This window comes from Gymnoscopelus microlampas, assembly GCF_963454915.1.
Source record: "Gymnoscopelus microlampas genome assembly, chromosome: 3".
NCBI lineage: Eukaryota > Metazoa > Chordata > Actinopteri > Myctophiformes > Myctophidae > Gymnoscopelus > Gymnoscopelus microlampas.
Window position 1 is genome coordinate 10,588,386 of NC_139940.1, and position 17,771 is coordinate 10,606,156.

A 17,771-nucleotide genomic window follows, 5' to 3' on the forward strand; every position below is an offset into this window, starting at 1 on the left:
GCCATCATAAATGATCGTCCCATCACCAAGGTCTCAGATGATCCGAACGATCTCGAGGCACTTACTCCGAATCATTTGTTGTTGTTGAAGACACAACCAAATGTGCCTCCAGGAGTTTTCAAGAGAGAAGATCTGTACGCGTGACGGAGATGGAGACAAATCCAGTACCTTGCTGACCTGTTCTGGTCAAGATGGACCCATGAGTACTTGCCGCTCCTTCAGGAACGGAAGAAATGGTCGGCAGTAAGAAGGAATTTCCAACCTGGAGACGTCGTTCTGATTGTGGATGACTCCGCTCCTAGAAATTCATGGATGATGGGAAGAATCCTCAAAACCATGATTCAAGGGGAGTTGTGCGTTGTGTCAGTGTGCAGACGAAAACCAGCACCCTTGAGAGACCAATTACGAAGCTCTGTCTGCTACAAGAGGCAGTGTGAAGAGTTCCTAACATCAGTAAAAGAATGTATTTCAGTTGATTTGTTGATATTGTTATGTATGGCTCTAAGTAATGCTAAGTTGTAATTGTTATGCTTCCCGCCTAGCCAATTAGGGGCCGGAAATGTGAGAGCCATATTTAAAAGAAATCTGTATTAGAGTATTTTTGAGTATTTTGAGTATTTGGATTACATTGCGTGATTGCTATTATTTTGTACATGCATGTGGGTTTGCAGCTAATTAAGTTCATTGAGCCAGTTGCTAGAACAGCCTTTGATTAGAAGCTTTCTGTATTAACAGCACCTGTGTCTAGCAAAGTTTGTCAGTCTAGAGCTGGAAGCCTAAGAGCAAAGACAGTTTTTTGACCCTACAAAACGTGTTAAGTTAGAACTAGCCCTGAAACATGACTGTCATTCCATGACAGTCATGGTGCCAGTTGCCCCTGGGTTTTCGCGGATTTCTTTTTGTTTAGATTGCCAACTCTCACATGTACATAAACGTTCAGATTTCAAATATAAAGTGCTTACCACAGAGCCACGGATGTTACCTCGCGATGCGGACCACATTAAGCACCCTTATCTCCCGTATTGTTCAATAAAAAGCATTTTAATCCGATCGCCGGCCATTTTCTCCAAATTTTCTCCGATACTTTCAACCATGCGACACCTAATGGTTGGGAGGTGTATTGCACTCTGATACATTAAAAAAAAAAAAAACCTGAAAAAAGGAAATGGCCGGCGACGGGCTTAAAATGCTTTTTATTGAACAATACGGGAGATACGGGTACTTAATGTGGTCCGCATCGCGAGGTAACATCCGTGGCTCTGTGGTAAGCACTTTATATTTGAAATCTGAACGTTTATGTACATGTGAGAGTTGGCAATCTAAACAAAAAGAAATCCGCGAAAACCCAGGGGCAACTGGCACCATGACGCTTGTGTATACAAGCGTCATGTGAACCATGGCTAAGTTAGAACCACCTTTGACACATACATCCAACACTTTGGATGTATATGTCATGTTTGTTTTTTCTGTGCACCTTTTTCTTCACTAAAAAGTTAAACTCATCAAGGTGTGATTTTTTTGGAGTCAAGCTTATTGTTTTTTGGGCTTTCACTGGAATTAAGAATTGGGACCAACACTTATTCTTCTTAATCAGTTAGATGAAAATAAACCCTTGTAAAGAGTCTCTTGGGCAACTAGCAACAGTTGACAACTCTCCCCACTGTGTATACTGTAGCCTTGTGTCTTTCTGATGTATCTCGTTATGAGCTAGGGTAGAGGACCGCTTCATGGGACCTATGGTCATTAACCAACCAGAGAACAGGCAGCATGCTACCCATGGATTAATTATTATTATTAGAAAACAGTGATAAAGACAAATGACTCATGAGTCATTAAAGCCTATAAGGTATACTGGGTTGCCAACCGCCCCGAAAACAGCACACCCACAAGCCCACAACGTGCCGTGCTGCGACACATTGTGAGCCCGCAGATAGGCCAGCCACCCCCAGTACGAGACACCAGTGCGCAACAAAGCATAAATCAGGCGTCAAGGCCAAGATATTATGGAGCAAATAAGCTCTCTGGTTATAGTTCACCTGAGCAAGAGTACACTTTTGTTTTGAGAGGGATCTTCATTTTAAAGCTACAATCCGCAAATTATGGACATCAGATGTCCATACCCACTTTTTTACCTTGTAAACCTGTGATGTGACAATAAACCTGATTCTGATTCTGATTCTGATTATTTTGATGAACAAATATTACTTTAACCAATCTATATGGTATAGCATGTTGATATACAATATAACTAGCACATCTGCAGTGGTTGTTATTTTAACCAATTGAAATCCCTGGTGCTACAGTAGCAATAAACATAACATAAAACTTACAGATTACAGCTTTAAATTACTTATTCAAAACACATCCAAGTAATGTTAATCAAGTAATGTTAATTCAGGATTCCCAGGAGGGAGAATCAAGGATAACGGCAAATGAAGAAAAAAAAAAGGAAAAAAAAATAGCAACTGGGAGAGAGCTGGGTTTGTAAGCGGGACCAGAAAATGCACCAATGTGAATTGTACATAACACACATCATCTGTTTGTGGCCCTGCCTGTGAACACCCCTAAACCCTTCATATAGTATTCTCCAAACTTTAGCCTCTCACACACTCCTTTGCATGGTAGGGCTGAATCATAGCCTATCAACAGCCAAACCTCCACCTGTCCAATACAGAAAGTCCAGTTATAAATCACAAGGGGGCGTCTAGCCACCCCGCCCCAAGTCATCCTCCCCAAGCAGAGAGAGAGAGGGGGCAGCCCCGGGTAGGTGACCTCTTAGTTGGCTTTGGCACGGATCTGTGCCCTCTTGCCGGTTACAGCCTGGAATCCGGTCCTGATGGTAGCGACCGAGCGGCGGGAGTGGCAGGTCTCACATTGTAGGAAGTAGAGACGAGTGTCCTTTTGAAGGATGGTGTCTGGAGAGCGGCAAGTGCTACACGTCACATAATCCTTGATATATCCTCTCAATATATGTTCTATCTGTTTCTGCTGAAATCTGCCTTTAATCACAAGCTGGTTATTTCCATCTATGGAACCACTTGTACCCAACTCAGCCAAGAGGAAAGCCAGGAGATGCTTTGGCTGACGATGCAACTGTTTGCAGATGTCTGTGAAGTTCACAAAGGACGTTTTCTTGGTACCCACACGCACCACCTGAGGAGGCTTTATCACAAACTTCCTCTTCTCTCCAGCCACCATGTCTGGGTTCTTCTCCCTCATGAAGTTGAAGACTCGGTTGAGCAGCTCGTCATATGAGTAGTCTCTCTCTGCACCAGCCCAGGCTGGTTCTGTGGAGGAGCTAAATTCGATTCCATCATCGTTTTCCCCCTCATCATCATCCTCAAGAGCGTCATCCTTCTCCAGCAACTCTCCCTCCTCAAAGTTTACTTTCTTTGGCTTCTTCTTTTTGGCTGGAAACATGAGATCATGATCATCCTCCTCCATAACCTCAATCTGCTCACCTTCAATCTTCAGCTCCTTAATTCCCTCCTCAAATTCATTATCAAACACTTTCTTCGGTTTCTTCTTTTTTTTCTTCTGGTTGAAGAAGTTTAGGTCATCCAGATCTTCAGATTGTTCTTTCTTCTTTCCTTCATCCTCATCTAGACCAAACTCCTTGTCTTCTCCCTCTGGTTCCACCTCCTTCGCCTCCATCTCCTTGGACTCCTCTCCTCCGACCCCCTCTCCTCCCTCCTCATCCAACATGAATGGCTTCTTCTTCTTCTTCTTAGTCATGTTGGGGTCGAAAATCATCTCATCTCCTGACATGTTTGTGGACTGGAAATTGCCTGGAATCTGTTCTAAATCTCACTCACTGCGCCGAAAAAATAAAATGATACAGAAACTGTTCTGTCACAGACAGTTGTACCATGCTGGTGTCACATGATGATGTCATGCTCGCTAGCATCATCGCTGACGTCATTGCTTATATTGAGTTCCCTGATGTCATATGATATCATAGTACTGATATGGAGTCCTTGCCTGGACTCCATATTTGGGCATGCCTCACACAGAACTCCTCTATATGGGCATCAAAAGAACACAGGTCAGTAGGAATCCACTGAGGACACTAGCTGGAGCACTGAGGACAATAGCTGGTGCACTCATCCAATGTCATTTTGACTATGCATGCACGAGACAAAGATATGGCTCGCAACTCACTTTTGTGCTCCAGGTTTTATTCAAACAAAACAGCTGATGATACGTCGTTTCGACCCTTTCTGTCTTTTTCAAGTATAGTATATCATATATCATACTTGAAAAAGACCGAAAGGGTCGAAACGTCGTATCATCAGCTGTTTTGTTTGAATAAAACCTGGATCACAAAAGTGAGTTGCGAGCCATATCTTTGTCTCATTATCACTGTTTTTACAGTTTAAGCTCAGCACCAAAGAACGGAGGATGTGCGTTATTTGTTTTTCTGACTATGCATGCACCTCATGGTACTCTAGCACCTCAAGGGCACTAAAGTCAAAACTACAGACCTCTCAAAACAAACTAGTCAGACTACTATTAGACCTCACACCCAGAATTCACCTACTTCACCCCTATTCACCATTCACCCCTACTCATTATGCTAGGGTGGGATGGCTCAGGGTAGAGGACAGGGTACTGCAATTTGTAATGGGCCTGGTTTTCAAGATACTCAAGGGACCAGTGCCCATGTACCTGTCTAATTACTTCAGAAAAGTGATAAACGCCCACCGGCACAACACTAGAGGGAGCTCCACTGATCTTGTTCCCCCCAGATTCGGCACAAACATGGGGATGAATTAATTCTACTATTTTGCCATAAAAGAGCACCTGTCTACAATTTGCAACTGGACCTAGACAAGTCTTCTAGCTTGCTACAAGAAATTACATTTCTTGTGGCAATTTCTGTAAATATATATTTTACTGCTCCTAGTATTGATGATCTCTTGTATAGTATTGTATGTATTTATATGTCTTGATTAATTTTAATACATAGGACCACAATTGAAACAAGCCCTCAGGGGTGTTTGTGTTATCCTTTTAGCATTGTTGTATAACTGTACATCTGTACTTTTTGCAAACTGTTTAATAAGGTATTCAATCAATCAATCAAAGATACATGCCTAAGCCTTGCTGCACCTTTGGGGTGGTAAAGGTCAATGGCAGGTTTTGTTACATTGCTGCTATAATGTGGAATATGGCAAATGTCCTACATAGTATTTGTGATAATTATGAAAACATTCCTAATCCTAACCCATGCTAACATTACTTTGCTTAATTACAATGTAATTCGCCACAGAGGAGTAAAGACTAGTCTTTACTGGAACATTGTGACCAAGCTACTGTACTTAACATATTCCAGCCCAATACTCAGAAGACTAGCTTACGGCCGCCACATTGTCGAGTATTTTACAATTGCTTAGTTACGATCACCCACTACCCACTACTAGCGGAAATTGCCAGCTATTCAGCAACAGTTACTCTAGCTCTGTCTGAAGCTGCCATTTTTGTTAACCCAGATGTTAAGGGAACTGGACAGCCATCCTGAGGATCAATTACCACTCTAGCCGGAAACATGGCTGCTGTGTCACACTTGTAGTACAGAAAATTATAATTTTCAATTGCCCATATAGCCTACATACTATATACATTGTATATAGGACTATATAGGCTTTGTTGTATTCATGTACATACATAATACACCATTGCCTACATATCGATGCATATCATTGTCGGATTGAAATGTTTATGTTTTTTCATAAATTATTGCCCTACTTAACTGCCCTAACCCTAACCCATCATACAAGATTGTCACACAAAAGTAGTGAAAATAGCAGATCTACAAGCTCAACGTGTCGCACCTGTGATCTTGTAGATCTACTATTTTCACTATTTTATTTAATATTTTAAATAGTAATTAAAAAGGAACGGTTTTGGACATACAAGTTTTCCACCCGACAGCTACGATATATTGTATGCATGATTAGCCCACATACGGTATACATGAATACATAAAAACTGTACTTACCAAAACACACACCAAACAACACTACCTGTGCAATACTAAACACACTTGGCCTTGTTGCAAACATGCAAAAAGAGCCATAGAGATATACTGTGCATGATCATACTGTACCTAATCATGCTAAATCACAGCATTGTAAAGCATAAATGCTGGCTTGGCATTGGTAAGAATGGGGAGAGATTGACAGACAGCTGTTAAACATGGACCAGAATGCAATGAGGATCAATAACTCATCGCCAGTTGCTAATCAGCCCGGCCCAACAACCGTTAGTCACGCACCACAAACTGTCCACCCCATTTAATCAAAGCCGGGGTACGAGGGGACAGTAAACCGCTGGAGCAATATGTCACACAGTCTGTTAAGAAATGGACAGAGCTAATTAGCCAAATGAAGGCAGAAAAGCAAGGACAGCCAGCGGTAGGTTCGGGAACTGTTAGAGACGACGTGTTGCCTATTAATTTGTTGCACGCCGAACTGTGTCTCCATCTCCCTTGGTGGGAGTGCTGCCATAGCAGACGATGATATATAGAACTAGAAAAAGTGCTCCTCGGAGCACAGGTCTCCGCCAGGTCAGGTAGGTTATTGTGGCCTCCTGGTGGCGCTATAATAGGCCAATGTGAAAAGGGTGGCATTTCTTCTTAGGCCTTTCAATGGGATGACACTGCATTCATGATTTGAGGCATTTTGTTCCAAAAATGTGTTTTGCTAAATTAGACCTGCTGGTGGCGCTATAAAGGCCAATGTGAATGTGAAAAGGGGGGCATTTCTTCCTCGGCCTAGTGGGAATCTGCATGCAAACTTTCACGGAAATTGCACACTGCATTCATGTTTTGAGGCATTTTGTTTAAAACTGACCAATCCTGCAAACTTTGGAAGCCACTGTAAGCCAAATAGGATGGAATATGAAATATCGGACAGATCCATCAGAATCACATGAAATTGCGTGTTTTTTGGACATAATCTGAAGGAATAATCTCCAAAAATGTATTTTACATAAATCGGCCTCCTGGTGGCGCTGTAAAAAGCAGATGTGAAAAATGCAGTCCAATGTTTTTCCTTGGCCTCTAGGGAGTGTGCGTGCAAAGTTTCACGCAGATCGGTGCAGTTATAGTTAAAAATGCAAATCGGCCAGTTATAGCGCCACCATGAGGCTGATTTGAAAATGTTCAAGTGGCATTTCTTCCTCGGCCTAGTGGGAATGTGCGTGTGCAATTTTATGGAAATGGCAAGCTGCGTTCATGATTGGAGGCAGTTTGTTCAAAACAGACCAATCCTGCAAACTTTGGAAGCCAACCTTAGCCAATGAGGATGCAATATGGGAAATCGGACAGATCCGGGTTGATCACATGACTATAGAGATACTGTGTACCGATTTGCATGACGTTTGGTTAAAAGCTGTAGGTGTAATGAGAAAAAATGGGTTTTGCACAAATCGGCCTCCTGGTGGCGCTATAACAGGCCCATGTGAAAAATGTGGGGCAGAGGTTCTGAATTGGCATCCATGGAGTGGGTGTGCACAGTTTCGCAGCGACCGGGCCAACGGTGCCGGAGATTAGCTGTTAACACACAGACAGGACACACACACACACGGACGGACGGACGGACGGACGGAGGGTAAAACATACTCTCTCGCCATGCCTTTCGGCCTGGCGGAGACAATAACAAAGTGTGTTTGTTCAAGGGAGTGTGAGAGTGATTCTCGTTTTCCTTTGGTGTTTTCATATTCTCAACCTCTGTGAACTCTCAGCAGTTCAAAGACATCTCAGAGACCCTGCTTGGTGCCATTATATCATGACAGGCTGAGATGCAACAAGTCCATAAAAAGAAACGTATAAAGCAACATATATAAAGCCTATATACTTAGGTGACAAAGAATCATGCAACACGTCCCTTGACACTTGACACATTTACTGTATGCGGATCGCTTGATAGTCGCACATTCGCACAAATATTTGGTGTTAATTTAAAACTCCAGTGTGTACAGAGTAGATGCGGATAGAGCAGATACAGTATAGCCAATGTCCTGTAAATGGAGCTCACAGGTTCAATCCCTTCAGCAGCCAATGTGTCCACACCCACTCATCAGTGTCCTTGAACAAGACACTAAACCCCTGCCTGCTTACTCACCAACTGCTTCTCTGGATAACAGCGACAGGTTGAAACCATAAATGTAAATCAGTGTTTTTTGTTTTAATCCAAGGGTCTGTCATTACGAAGACCCTCTACAGTAGCCTACCTTTGCATGCAGAGGACTGACTTATACATGCAAATCCATGCATTACAGGTTAAAGTGCTGAAACAAAGCTCATAGCTCAGGTAAATGTAATTGGAATTCATTCAAGACATGGACGTGGGCACGGATTTATATGATTAACTGAAAAACAACACGTCAGATCTGCACAATTAATCATATCCTACAGCAGGATCATATCACTCAGTCACAGAATATTGGCATGCAGCAAATTGAAACACTTCATTTCATTTACATCACCTCCTGTAGTTGACACGAAAAATACATAAAATGACTTTGTTTTCCAAAAATAACAATTAAGATTAATTATAAAATCAAACAAATAAAAGTAATAATTAAAATTATAGCCACCTCCATCTTTATCAGAGGATCATGCCTTGTGTCTCACATAATAAGAATAAGAATAAGAATAAGAATAAGAATAAGAATAAGAATAAGAATAAGAATTTAGGGCCCTTTGTTTTGGTCATAATAGTGTCACTGTACATTTGCACATACATGAAATTTGTCCTCTGCACTTACGTAACCCAGCAGGGAAGTGTCATTAATACGACACTCAGGGAGCAGTTAGGGTCTAAATAATTGTCTTGCTCACCGTTATCATGACACATTGACCCTGGGCAAGCCGAGGGAAAAATTGGTAACCTTCTGATTACCAGACGGCATCTATTGTATACCCACTCGGCTACGAGCCGATCCCATCCCCATATAGTCTTACATCCTGCTTCTTTACAAATTCTCTGTAAATGTGACTATGTGAGCAGAAATGTTCCTGACAGACAGACACACACACACACACACACATCGCTGAGTAATGCTCCAGTGTTATACGATATGAATGAAGGCTACCAAAGCTTTATTTTCACATTTCAGACTTTGAAATTGCACTATAAATCAAGTGTGGCGTCGGCAAAACATTTCCCCCATAACATGGCGTCCTGGTATAAAAACGTTTGAGAACCCCTCATCTATCCGGTTCTAACGTTCACCTAAATGAGCTCTCATCTCTCATGTCTCTCCAGGTCCTCTACTTCTACTACACCCCCTCTCCTATTTTGGCATGCCTGTGCCAGGTATTTGTTCAAATTCCTCACATCCCGTAGGGATAGGTATGTCCTCCCCCTCCCCCCTGCCCACCCTCTACTCTTTACTGCGTGTCTCTGTCTATGTATGCCAACACATGTATGAAGCAGCCAGTGTGCACCCTCTGTGTCTCAACATTAAAATGTTTAATGGCATTAAATGATCCAATCCAGAGTGACAAACCAAAAACTGAAGCAAAATTGGACATTAACCACTTTCAACCTGGCGGGTCACTATAGACAAAACTGTCACTTTTTTATTCTACAGTTTTCCAAATAGCAAAAATAGATGTATTTTATACCTAGTCATGGTGTCGCATAGAGTCAATAGCCGATCTATAAGCTCACATTGCATTGCAATGCATGGGGATGTGAGCTTGTAGATTGGCCATGTTTCGCTAGTTTTAAAAAAGTTTGAAAATTATGGATTTTTGCTTAAATATAGTATACTTCTTTTTGCAAAGTGGTTAAGCTTCAGTTCAGCTGACCAACATTCAGCAGTGGTGAGAAATATAAGGGCCAGAGCCACAGTGGTCCATACAATATTCTTACAAAGCTAGAGATCACTTATGCTAGCACGAATCGTGCAGTCAACAGCCAAAATGACTGTCTGGCTGGTCACTACTAAACCAATTCTAACCTCTCAGCTGCTCAGAGTGCAGAGTTAGCATACCCACAGGCAGCTGTGGGTTTCCAGTTTGCACGGCCAAAACCAACTATAGCGGCTTACAAGCAACCCTAAAGTCTCTTTTGATAACTCTGAAAAGAGCCACTGAATCTGTGACATCACGCATACTGAGCTAAAAGCCAGGCCACTTATTAGCGTACCGCATTTGAACTTTTCCTCTGACATGGAGAAATGTTGTTGTAGGGAGCCACTGAACGCTAATACTTAATCACCGCAATAAATTCAGACATCAAATCGCCATATAAAGTCATGTGTGTGAGTCGTGTGAGACGCCAATGTGTTGGGAGATTCAGTGGGACATGGTATTGACTTTGGGTCGGAGACAAGGTGTACGTTAGTTTATTGCAGCGGCTTTATGAAATGACAGCAAATAACCACATCTTGGTGGTGTGTCAGCGTGCCTGACCGTCTGCCAGGCCTGCTGAAACTCTGAGCTCTCATGACTCATCCTCATTCTTACTGGAAGGGGCCCGTACACCAAGGCCATGGCTTTTGCATTTAGTTTTAGAATGGTTTGGAAGAGCATTTATGGAATACTATACAGTATATCCATGTTGGTACAAAGGATCAATATCTGCCTAATTCATTTTGCAAAAAAAGAGGGGGGGGGGGGCAAAGTGACCCACTGTCCTCTAAAAAGTGTTATTTGTTTAATGTTATGCAAAAGTGGGTGGCGGTTATTGTGGGTGTCTTTTCTTCCTGACATACTTTGTGAATGTGGATAGCTCTGTGTTTTAATAAATAAGTGATTTCATTGGCGTGTGATGTCCATGCTATGACTTTATATTCAACTATTTTGGGAGATTCGGCACCCAAAGACCAGAGACTTACAGAAACATTTAATCAGTAATAAATACATTCATACAATTTACAAGACAACTAAAATAATAAAAGACTAAATGGGTATATGGAACCTGGCTGTGATAACTCAAATAATCATCGATGGTTATAATCAGGTCCAGCTGCTATTCAGCCACCTCTTTATGGAGGACAATAGAGCTAATGGGCTTAAGGCTTGCAGCAGGTAACCCAGTTTAGCTCTGCTCTGACTTTTGTGCCGATCTTTTGATTAGGGTACAATCTCCTTGCCAACCCATAGGCACTCTATAATTGAGTAAGTGATGGAGAATAAACTGTCAGAGAATAAAAGATCAGTGTGAAGAAGGAACAAAGGAGATCACGGTAGCTTTGCACATCCAAACAAAAAGTGACATTTCTTCAGACATAAAGAAGATTATGGCTAAATGGTGAAATGTCACTTTTTGTTTGGATGTGGCAATACATTTGCAATTAAGGGAGCTACAGTGTACGGATCTTCTTTGTTGCTTCTATGATTATCTTCCTTTGATCCAGCACCTGCCTTATTTTGTCCATAGAAAGTCAACAGATGCTCTTTTAAAGTGACAACCTGTTTCACATTCATACAGACCTCCTCCACCCCTGAGAGCAGCCCTGTAAAACCACACTCTTCAGCAGCTCCTCTGAGGCAATACAATATAGGCATTTAGCAGACACTCATATCCAGAGCGACTTACAATAAGCAAGGTAATCACATACATACAAGACAGTGTAGTGCCTCAATATACTAGGATCCCGTAAACCAAGAACATAGCATCTGTCTAAACAATACACTATCAAAATAACAATCTGTACATTGAAATTATAGGAAGGATACCAGGTAAACAATGAACCTATAGCATCCGTTTAAATAACATGCTATCTAAATTACATTCTTAACATTGTGGTCAAGAAAACAAACCAAAGTAACAAAAACATGAGCACGGGTGAGCAAGATACGTCTGCATGATAGCCATATCTTGGTAATTTGCTAGCATCAATCAAGGCAGATGATAGCAAGGGGTACAGGGAGAGTGAAGTGCTAGGGGGGGGGCGAGGTGGAGTCTGAAGAGGTGAGTCTTTGCTCAGCAAACAGGGGTTTGCTCAGTTGTTGAGGGAAGAGAGGGCTTTTTCCATTACATTTCCACACCTTTCCCAGTTGGGATTTGAACCCTGTGCCCACCTTACCTTTCTCAATATACAGTACCACACATGATAAATAAATAGTATAAGCCATCCACATGATAGGACATGAATAGGGTTGGCTTCCCTAATATTCCATAAATTAACTATTCATTCAACACCGTTTTGTCTAGAGTCAATGCAACAGAATGCCACAACAAACATTAACACATAACCCAGTCCATATCCATACAGACTATAGCATTACGATTAAATAAATCCACCACCATATGCTATAGGTGCTTTGTAAAATGTAGACCTTGATGTAACCGCCCATACCTCTGACTTACAGCTGTCGACTGTGTGCCAAAATATGATGCTCAGTCACCATTTATGGTCATCTGCTTGGAATTTGTGGAAAATATTGTTCCAGTATGGTTGTATAGTGAGATGTTCTCCTGGCTCGCAAAGTATCGAACCCCCTACTACTGAGTCATCAAGTTTCAGACTCAAAATTTCACAAGCATGCAAGGTTATCCACTTAAGCTCTCTGCTCTAGTCTACAGTATACTTTGTCATATGAAAAATAATGAGAATTCAAAGTGGTGGAAAAGGAAAGAATTGAAATTGAGTTATTGAATAGAATGAAATCATTACTGCAATTAGGCTACCATATAAAATACATAAGACAGATGATATTCTGGGATTCTGCTGTCACTGCCATTGACAACTGAATTTCCCTTGTGGGATCATTATAATTGGGTTGTATGGAAGATGTATGTTCCTGCACTAGGCCTAAAATGAAAATAAAAAATGCAACAAGAAGATAATACAAAGAGAGATCATTTCTGAAGAACGTTCAACAAATGAGCCATACTTGCAACATGTTTTTTTCAGATTTTTTTCAAAAATAGTGAAGCTTCTATCTATTGTAGAAGTGTGTAGATCAGCTATTTTCGCTATTCCTCATGACATAGTAAAATTATTGAATTGATCATTTCAGTGGTGTAAAGTAACTAAATACATTTACTTAAGTACTGTGTACTTAAGTAAAATGTTGAGGTACTTTTACTTTACTGGAGTATTTCCAATTTGTTATACTTTCACTTCTACTCCACTACATCTCAGAGTCAAATATTGTACTTCTACTCCACTACAATTATTTGATAACCTAGTTAGGCCTACTAGTTACTTTGTAGATTTTGATTATTATTACAAAACATACATTACCCACTTCAGCCCTATATACATTTCGGCCATCATGATGGGATGCATTGTGAGCTTGTAGATCTGCTATTTCCTAAAGATTTGTATACATATTATACATTTGAAAACTTGTGAAATGGGACATTCTGCATAATGACTACTTTTACTTTTGTACTTTAAGTATATTTTGATACCAATACTTTTGTACTTTTACTCAAGTATCATGGTATTGATACTTTCACTAAAGTAAAAAAAAAAAAAAAAACTTTTTCCACCACTGTGTAATTTAAGAATCTGCCTAATTTAGCCTATTTAAGACCCTCACCCTGCACACTCCCTCATCCATCCATACACTCCAACCCCCTGCACCCTCCCAACCCCCGCACTCACACGCACGCGTTCGGCACTCCCCTCGCAGACACATCAAACACACAGAGGAGACAGACAGACAGGACACACACCAGCAACAGGAGAAGTCAAGAGAGATCCGCACTAAGTTCTGACCAAACGTGTTCCGCCGTTCATGAAGAACATTATTCTACATTTTATCCTCTCAACGGAGATCATTGGGAATTCCTCACAACAAGAGAAGACGAGGATAATTCACCATGGAAAATGAAGATAAATCATCCCAAAAACTCCACGGAATATGATTTTCACAGCGCCTGATACTAGGTAAGCACAAATACAAATTGTTAATTACACTAACTTTGCACACATGCCTTTGATTTGGTAAAACAAATATATAGGCTACTTTTACAAAAGTTTACAATTAACAAATGCATTCTCGATTAATTGAATAAACAGGACCACAATGGAAATAAGCCCTGCTTAGGTTTTTTTTTGTGTTATTCTTTTAACACCTTTTGTATACATTTGTACCACTTTTTTGCCAACTGTTAAAAAAGTATTCAATCAATCAATTCTATATTAGTCCTCTCAGGAATTTATTCTATGATCTTTCCATGCAAGCAGACACTTTAAATTCTAGTCTAATCATCAATTTTTGACATTTTTTAGTCACCAGTGATTTTTTTTTTAATTACAGCCTAGATTAGCTACAACAATTGCCAAACAATAGCTTATTTGTCTAAGAATTATCAAATAAACCTAAATGATGCTAAACCTTATTTTAAAAAAAATATTTATAACCATACGGGCAAGTCTAGTCTACAGGCTAGTTGACTTAAAGCATGTAGGATAGGCCTGTTACTGTTGCGAATTGCGTCTGACGATCGTCTCAAAGAAATCATTTGAAAGGTTGTGATGAAAACACAAATGTTATATTATATGACAACAGAATGAAATGGCCATGATGTGTGATGTTATTTAAAGGGACCGGTAGGGTGAACGTCTGGGGCCGCTCCTCCTCCGTGGGGGTTCGGCTCTGCTTCCACAGTTCAACAGTAGCTCTTAACCCCGCGTCTGACCGGGTCAAACACCCCCCCGTGGAGGCTTTGATGTCAGCGGCGTATACATTTCTGCTGCAAATTTAGCTTCTTTGAAGAAGAAAAAAAAGGACCGTCGTATGTGGCACAAATCAAATTAAAAGGTAGCCTATGATTAGGCTCTATATGCACAGCAGCCATATTAGAAAGAAATCGGGCCTCTTCCTTACTTCCTTCACAGGTCTTACCAATTATACTAATGAAGGCTCCGTTCCATTTGGCATAGTGGTTCTCAAACATTTATTTCAAGGATCCCCATAACTCTGAGAAAATACAAATGGAACCAAGAGTTACACACCCGTAAAGGGTCCATTTGGAACACCCCCAAGGAACCACGAGGGTCCCTGGACCACACTTTGAGACCCACTGGTTTAGCAGAGTGTTTCCAGTGAGTCAACATGCGCAATATCAGCACCCTGACTGACTCTGTTTGACCAGAATGGAACAGGACCTTCATTTAGTAGGCTATCATTGGTAACACCCGTGAAGGAAGTAAGGAAGAGGCCCAATTTCTTTCTAATATGGTTGCTGTGCATAGAGCCTAATATTCTTTTTCTTCTTTCTCCTCTTGTTCGGGCGCGCCACGTGTGGTTGTGTGAAATGCAAAGTGCGAATTGGTTCAATTATCCTATTAAATTAGGCCTATTGTAAAGGCAGCTGGCCTGTAAAGTGGCCGCAAGCAGATTTATTTTTCTTGACTTAAAGGTCCCAGCAAGTGAAAGGAATTTGATAACCCAGTGAGGAATACGTAGTTAAGTGTCCAAAGCCCTATGGCACTGATGCGCAAAAGCACACAACATATAGGTCTACATACAAGTCAAAACATGTAGGCTAGAAGTCTGGGAGGCAGAATAGATACCACCTGTTTGCAAAACAAGCTGTGTTAAGCTCCTAAATAACAACTTTTTTTTTTGTTCAATGGTTACAGGTTGAGGTTATATATGAATTGCTTTTTCTTCTGCAGTGAAAGTGTTGAGCAACAGCGCGGCCTGGCATGCCTTCAGGTGGCTGGCGGGGGGTCTAGATTTACAACCGTGTGTTGCCCCCCAGGCTCTGAAAATCCGATTATTAAACAAAAAAACATGCAGGACTCCCTGACCTGACAGGCTGAAAAACGACAGGGCCAAGTAGATGAGCCTACTGTTAAAACGATAAGCCTTTGTGTTGACATGGGTGGTTAGGTTTCCACTATGTGTTTAGGAACATTTGTCTGGATGATTCAACTATTTATTGATAGAAATGTAATTACCACACATGTATTCCACTTATATTTAACTAAATATATACCAATAGCTTTGATTATACAATAAGAGACAGTAATCATTTTATTGAGTGATATTGCCTGTTAATTAATTTCCCATTTTCTCTCTTTTATTTCTCCCCCTCATCTGATTTCTCCTAACCCTTCTGTCTCTTCTAAAATGACTTGCCATTTTTTAGACAGTTATCTGTCTTTTAGCAATCACTGGCCATACATTCCTCCAAAATTTCCAAACCATTTTTCTAACTCCCAACAATGGAGGCCATAGGCTCTGTGCCTCCTTCTACCTCTCCGTACACTTTTCCTCTCATCCCCAACTCATCTGTCCCCTCATCCATCCCCTCCATCTCTCCATCCATGAGCTCGGTGTCGACGCCTCTGTTCTGCTGCGTCCTGTCGCTCCTCTCGCTGCTGGGCATCTCAGGAAACCTGTACACCCTGATCCTCCTCCTCCGGCGCAGGAGGGGCAAGAGGAGACGGGGAACAGGGATCACCTGCTGCTCCCTAAGCGTCCCCGTCCCGTCCTGTCTCGCCAAGTCCTTCTCTTCCTCCCTGTCCCATTCCTCCTCTCCCGTCTCCTCCTCTTCGTCCTCCTACCTTCACATGCAGGTGCTCAGCCTGGCCCTGGCGGACCTGCTGTACCTGTTCACGGCGCCCTTCATCGTGTACGACAGCCTGGGGAACGGCTGGGCGTTCGGGGAGCTGGGCTGCCGCCTGCTGCTGAGCCTGGACCTGCTCACCATGCACGCCTCCATCTTCACCCTGACCGCCATGAGCCTGGACCGCTACCGCGCCGTGGCGGACCCGCTCCACGCCTCCTCGTCCAAGTCCTCGGGCCTGCTGCGCGTGGGCCTAGCCTGGGGGCTGGCGGTGGCCCTCAGCCTGCCCATGATGATCACCCTGCACCTGGAGGACAGTGTGGAGGGCCAGCTGTGCGTTCCGGCCTGGGACGAGCAGAGCTCTAAGGTGTACCTCAGCATCCTGTTCTGCACCAGCATCCTGGGCCCGGGCCTGGCCATCGGAGCCCTGTATGCCACCCTCGGTCGCCTCTACTGGGTGTCCCAGACCCAGCCCGCCTGGGCGAGAGGCGGAGGCAGCAGCACCTCGTACCCGCCCAGAGCGCCCAAGCCCAAAGTCCTGCTCCTCATCCTGGGGATCGTCCTGGCGTTCTGGGCCTGCTTCCTGCCGTTCTGGGTGTGGCAGCTGCTTCCGCTGTACCAGCCGGACATGCTGCGGACATTGCCTGTGAGTACACAGGTGACGGTGAACCGGATCCTCACGTGTCTGACGTACGGGAACTCTTGCGTGAATCCGTTCTTCTACACGCTGCTGACGGGCAAACGTAGACGAACCCGACAGACGCTGTCTTCAGCGAACCAGCTCTGTCGCAAGAGCAGTCCGCTGCAGTAGAGTGAAAGTCTCTCTGGAACTGTAGATGTCAAAGGTTTATATTTGTGTGTGCGTGTGTGTGTGTGTGTGTGTGTGCGTGTATGCTGACTAGTTATACTAGTTATATTTGAACACTGTTTATGTGTTCCATAACCAGCACCAAAGACCATGGCTTTAGCCAGTGATTTAACCACATTATCCATGGTGGCCCTACTTTGGGCACATTTTCAGAAAATGTTTGTACAATCTCCTTTTTTGTTGTTGAAAAATGTTTTGTTTTCTTCTAAATAGAATATCTACAATCTCAACGCGACACGTTGTGAGCTTGTAGATCGGCTATGTTTTGCTATTTGTCATATGGTGGAGTATATAGGGCCTAAGTTAAAAGAAGGACAATAGCACTTTGTATGTAAGCTTTGTTATCAGACCATATTTCCTGTCAGGAGATTAAATTAATATTAGCTTTATCTGCATTCAACATATTTTTT

General features: G+C 42.3%; 2 protein-coding genes across 2 annotated transcripts; one reads left to right on the forward strand and one right to left on the reverse strand.

Moving 5' to 3' along the window:
- Positions 1-2,775: 2,775 nt before the first annotated feature.
- Positions 2,776-3,768, reverse strand: LOC311041662 (eukaryotic translation initiation factor 2 subunit 2-like; the record flags this gene model as incomplete). The annotated part of the gene is made up of 1 exon (XM_084052143.1): positions 2,776-3,768. One exon carries the CDS (start codon positions 3,766-3,768, stop codon positions 2,776-2,778), a length of 993 nt encoding a protein of 330 aa, XP_083908269.1.
- Positions 3,769-13,662: 9,894 nt separating this feature from the next.
- uts2r3 (urotensin-2 receptor 3) lies at positions 13,663-17,599 on the forward strand. Its single transcript, XM_084052914.1, has 2 exons — positions 13,663-13,860; positions 16,074-17,599. Exon 2 carries the CDS (start codon positions 16,150-16,152, stop codon positions 17,302-17,304), a length of 1,155 nt encoding a protein of 384 aa, XP_083909040.1. The 5' UTR covers positions 13,663-13,860; positions 16,074-16,149; the 3' UTR covers positions 17,305-17,599.
- Positions 17,600-17,771: the final 172 nt, after the last annotated feature.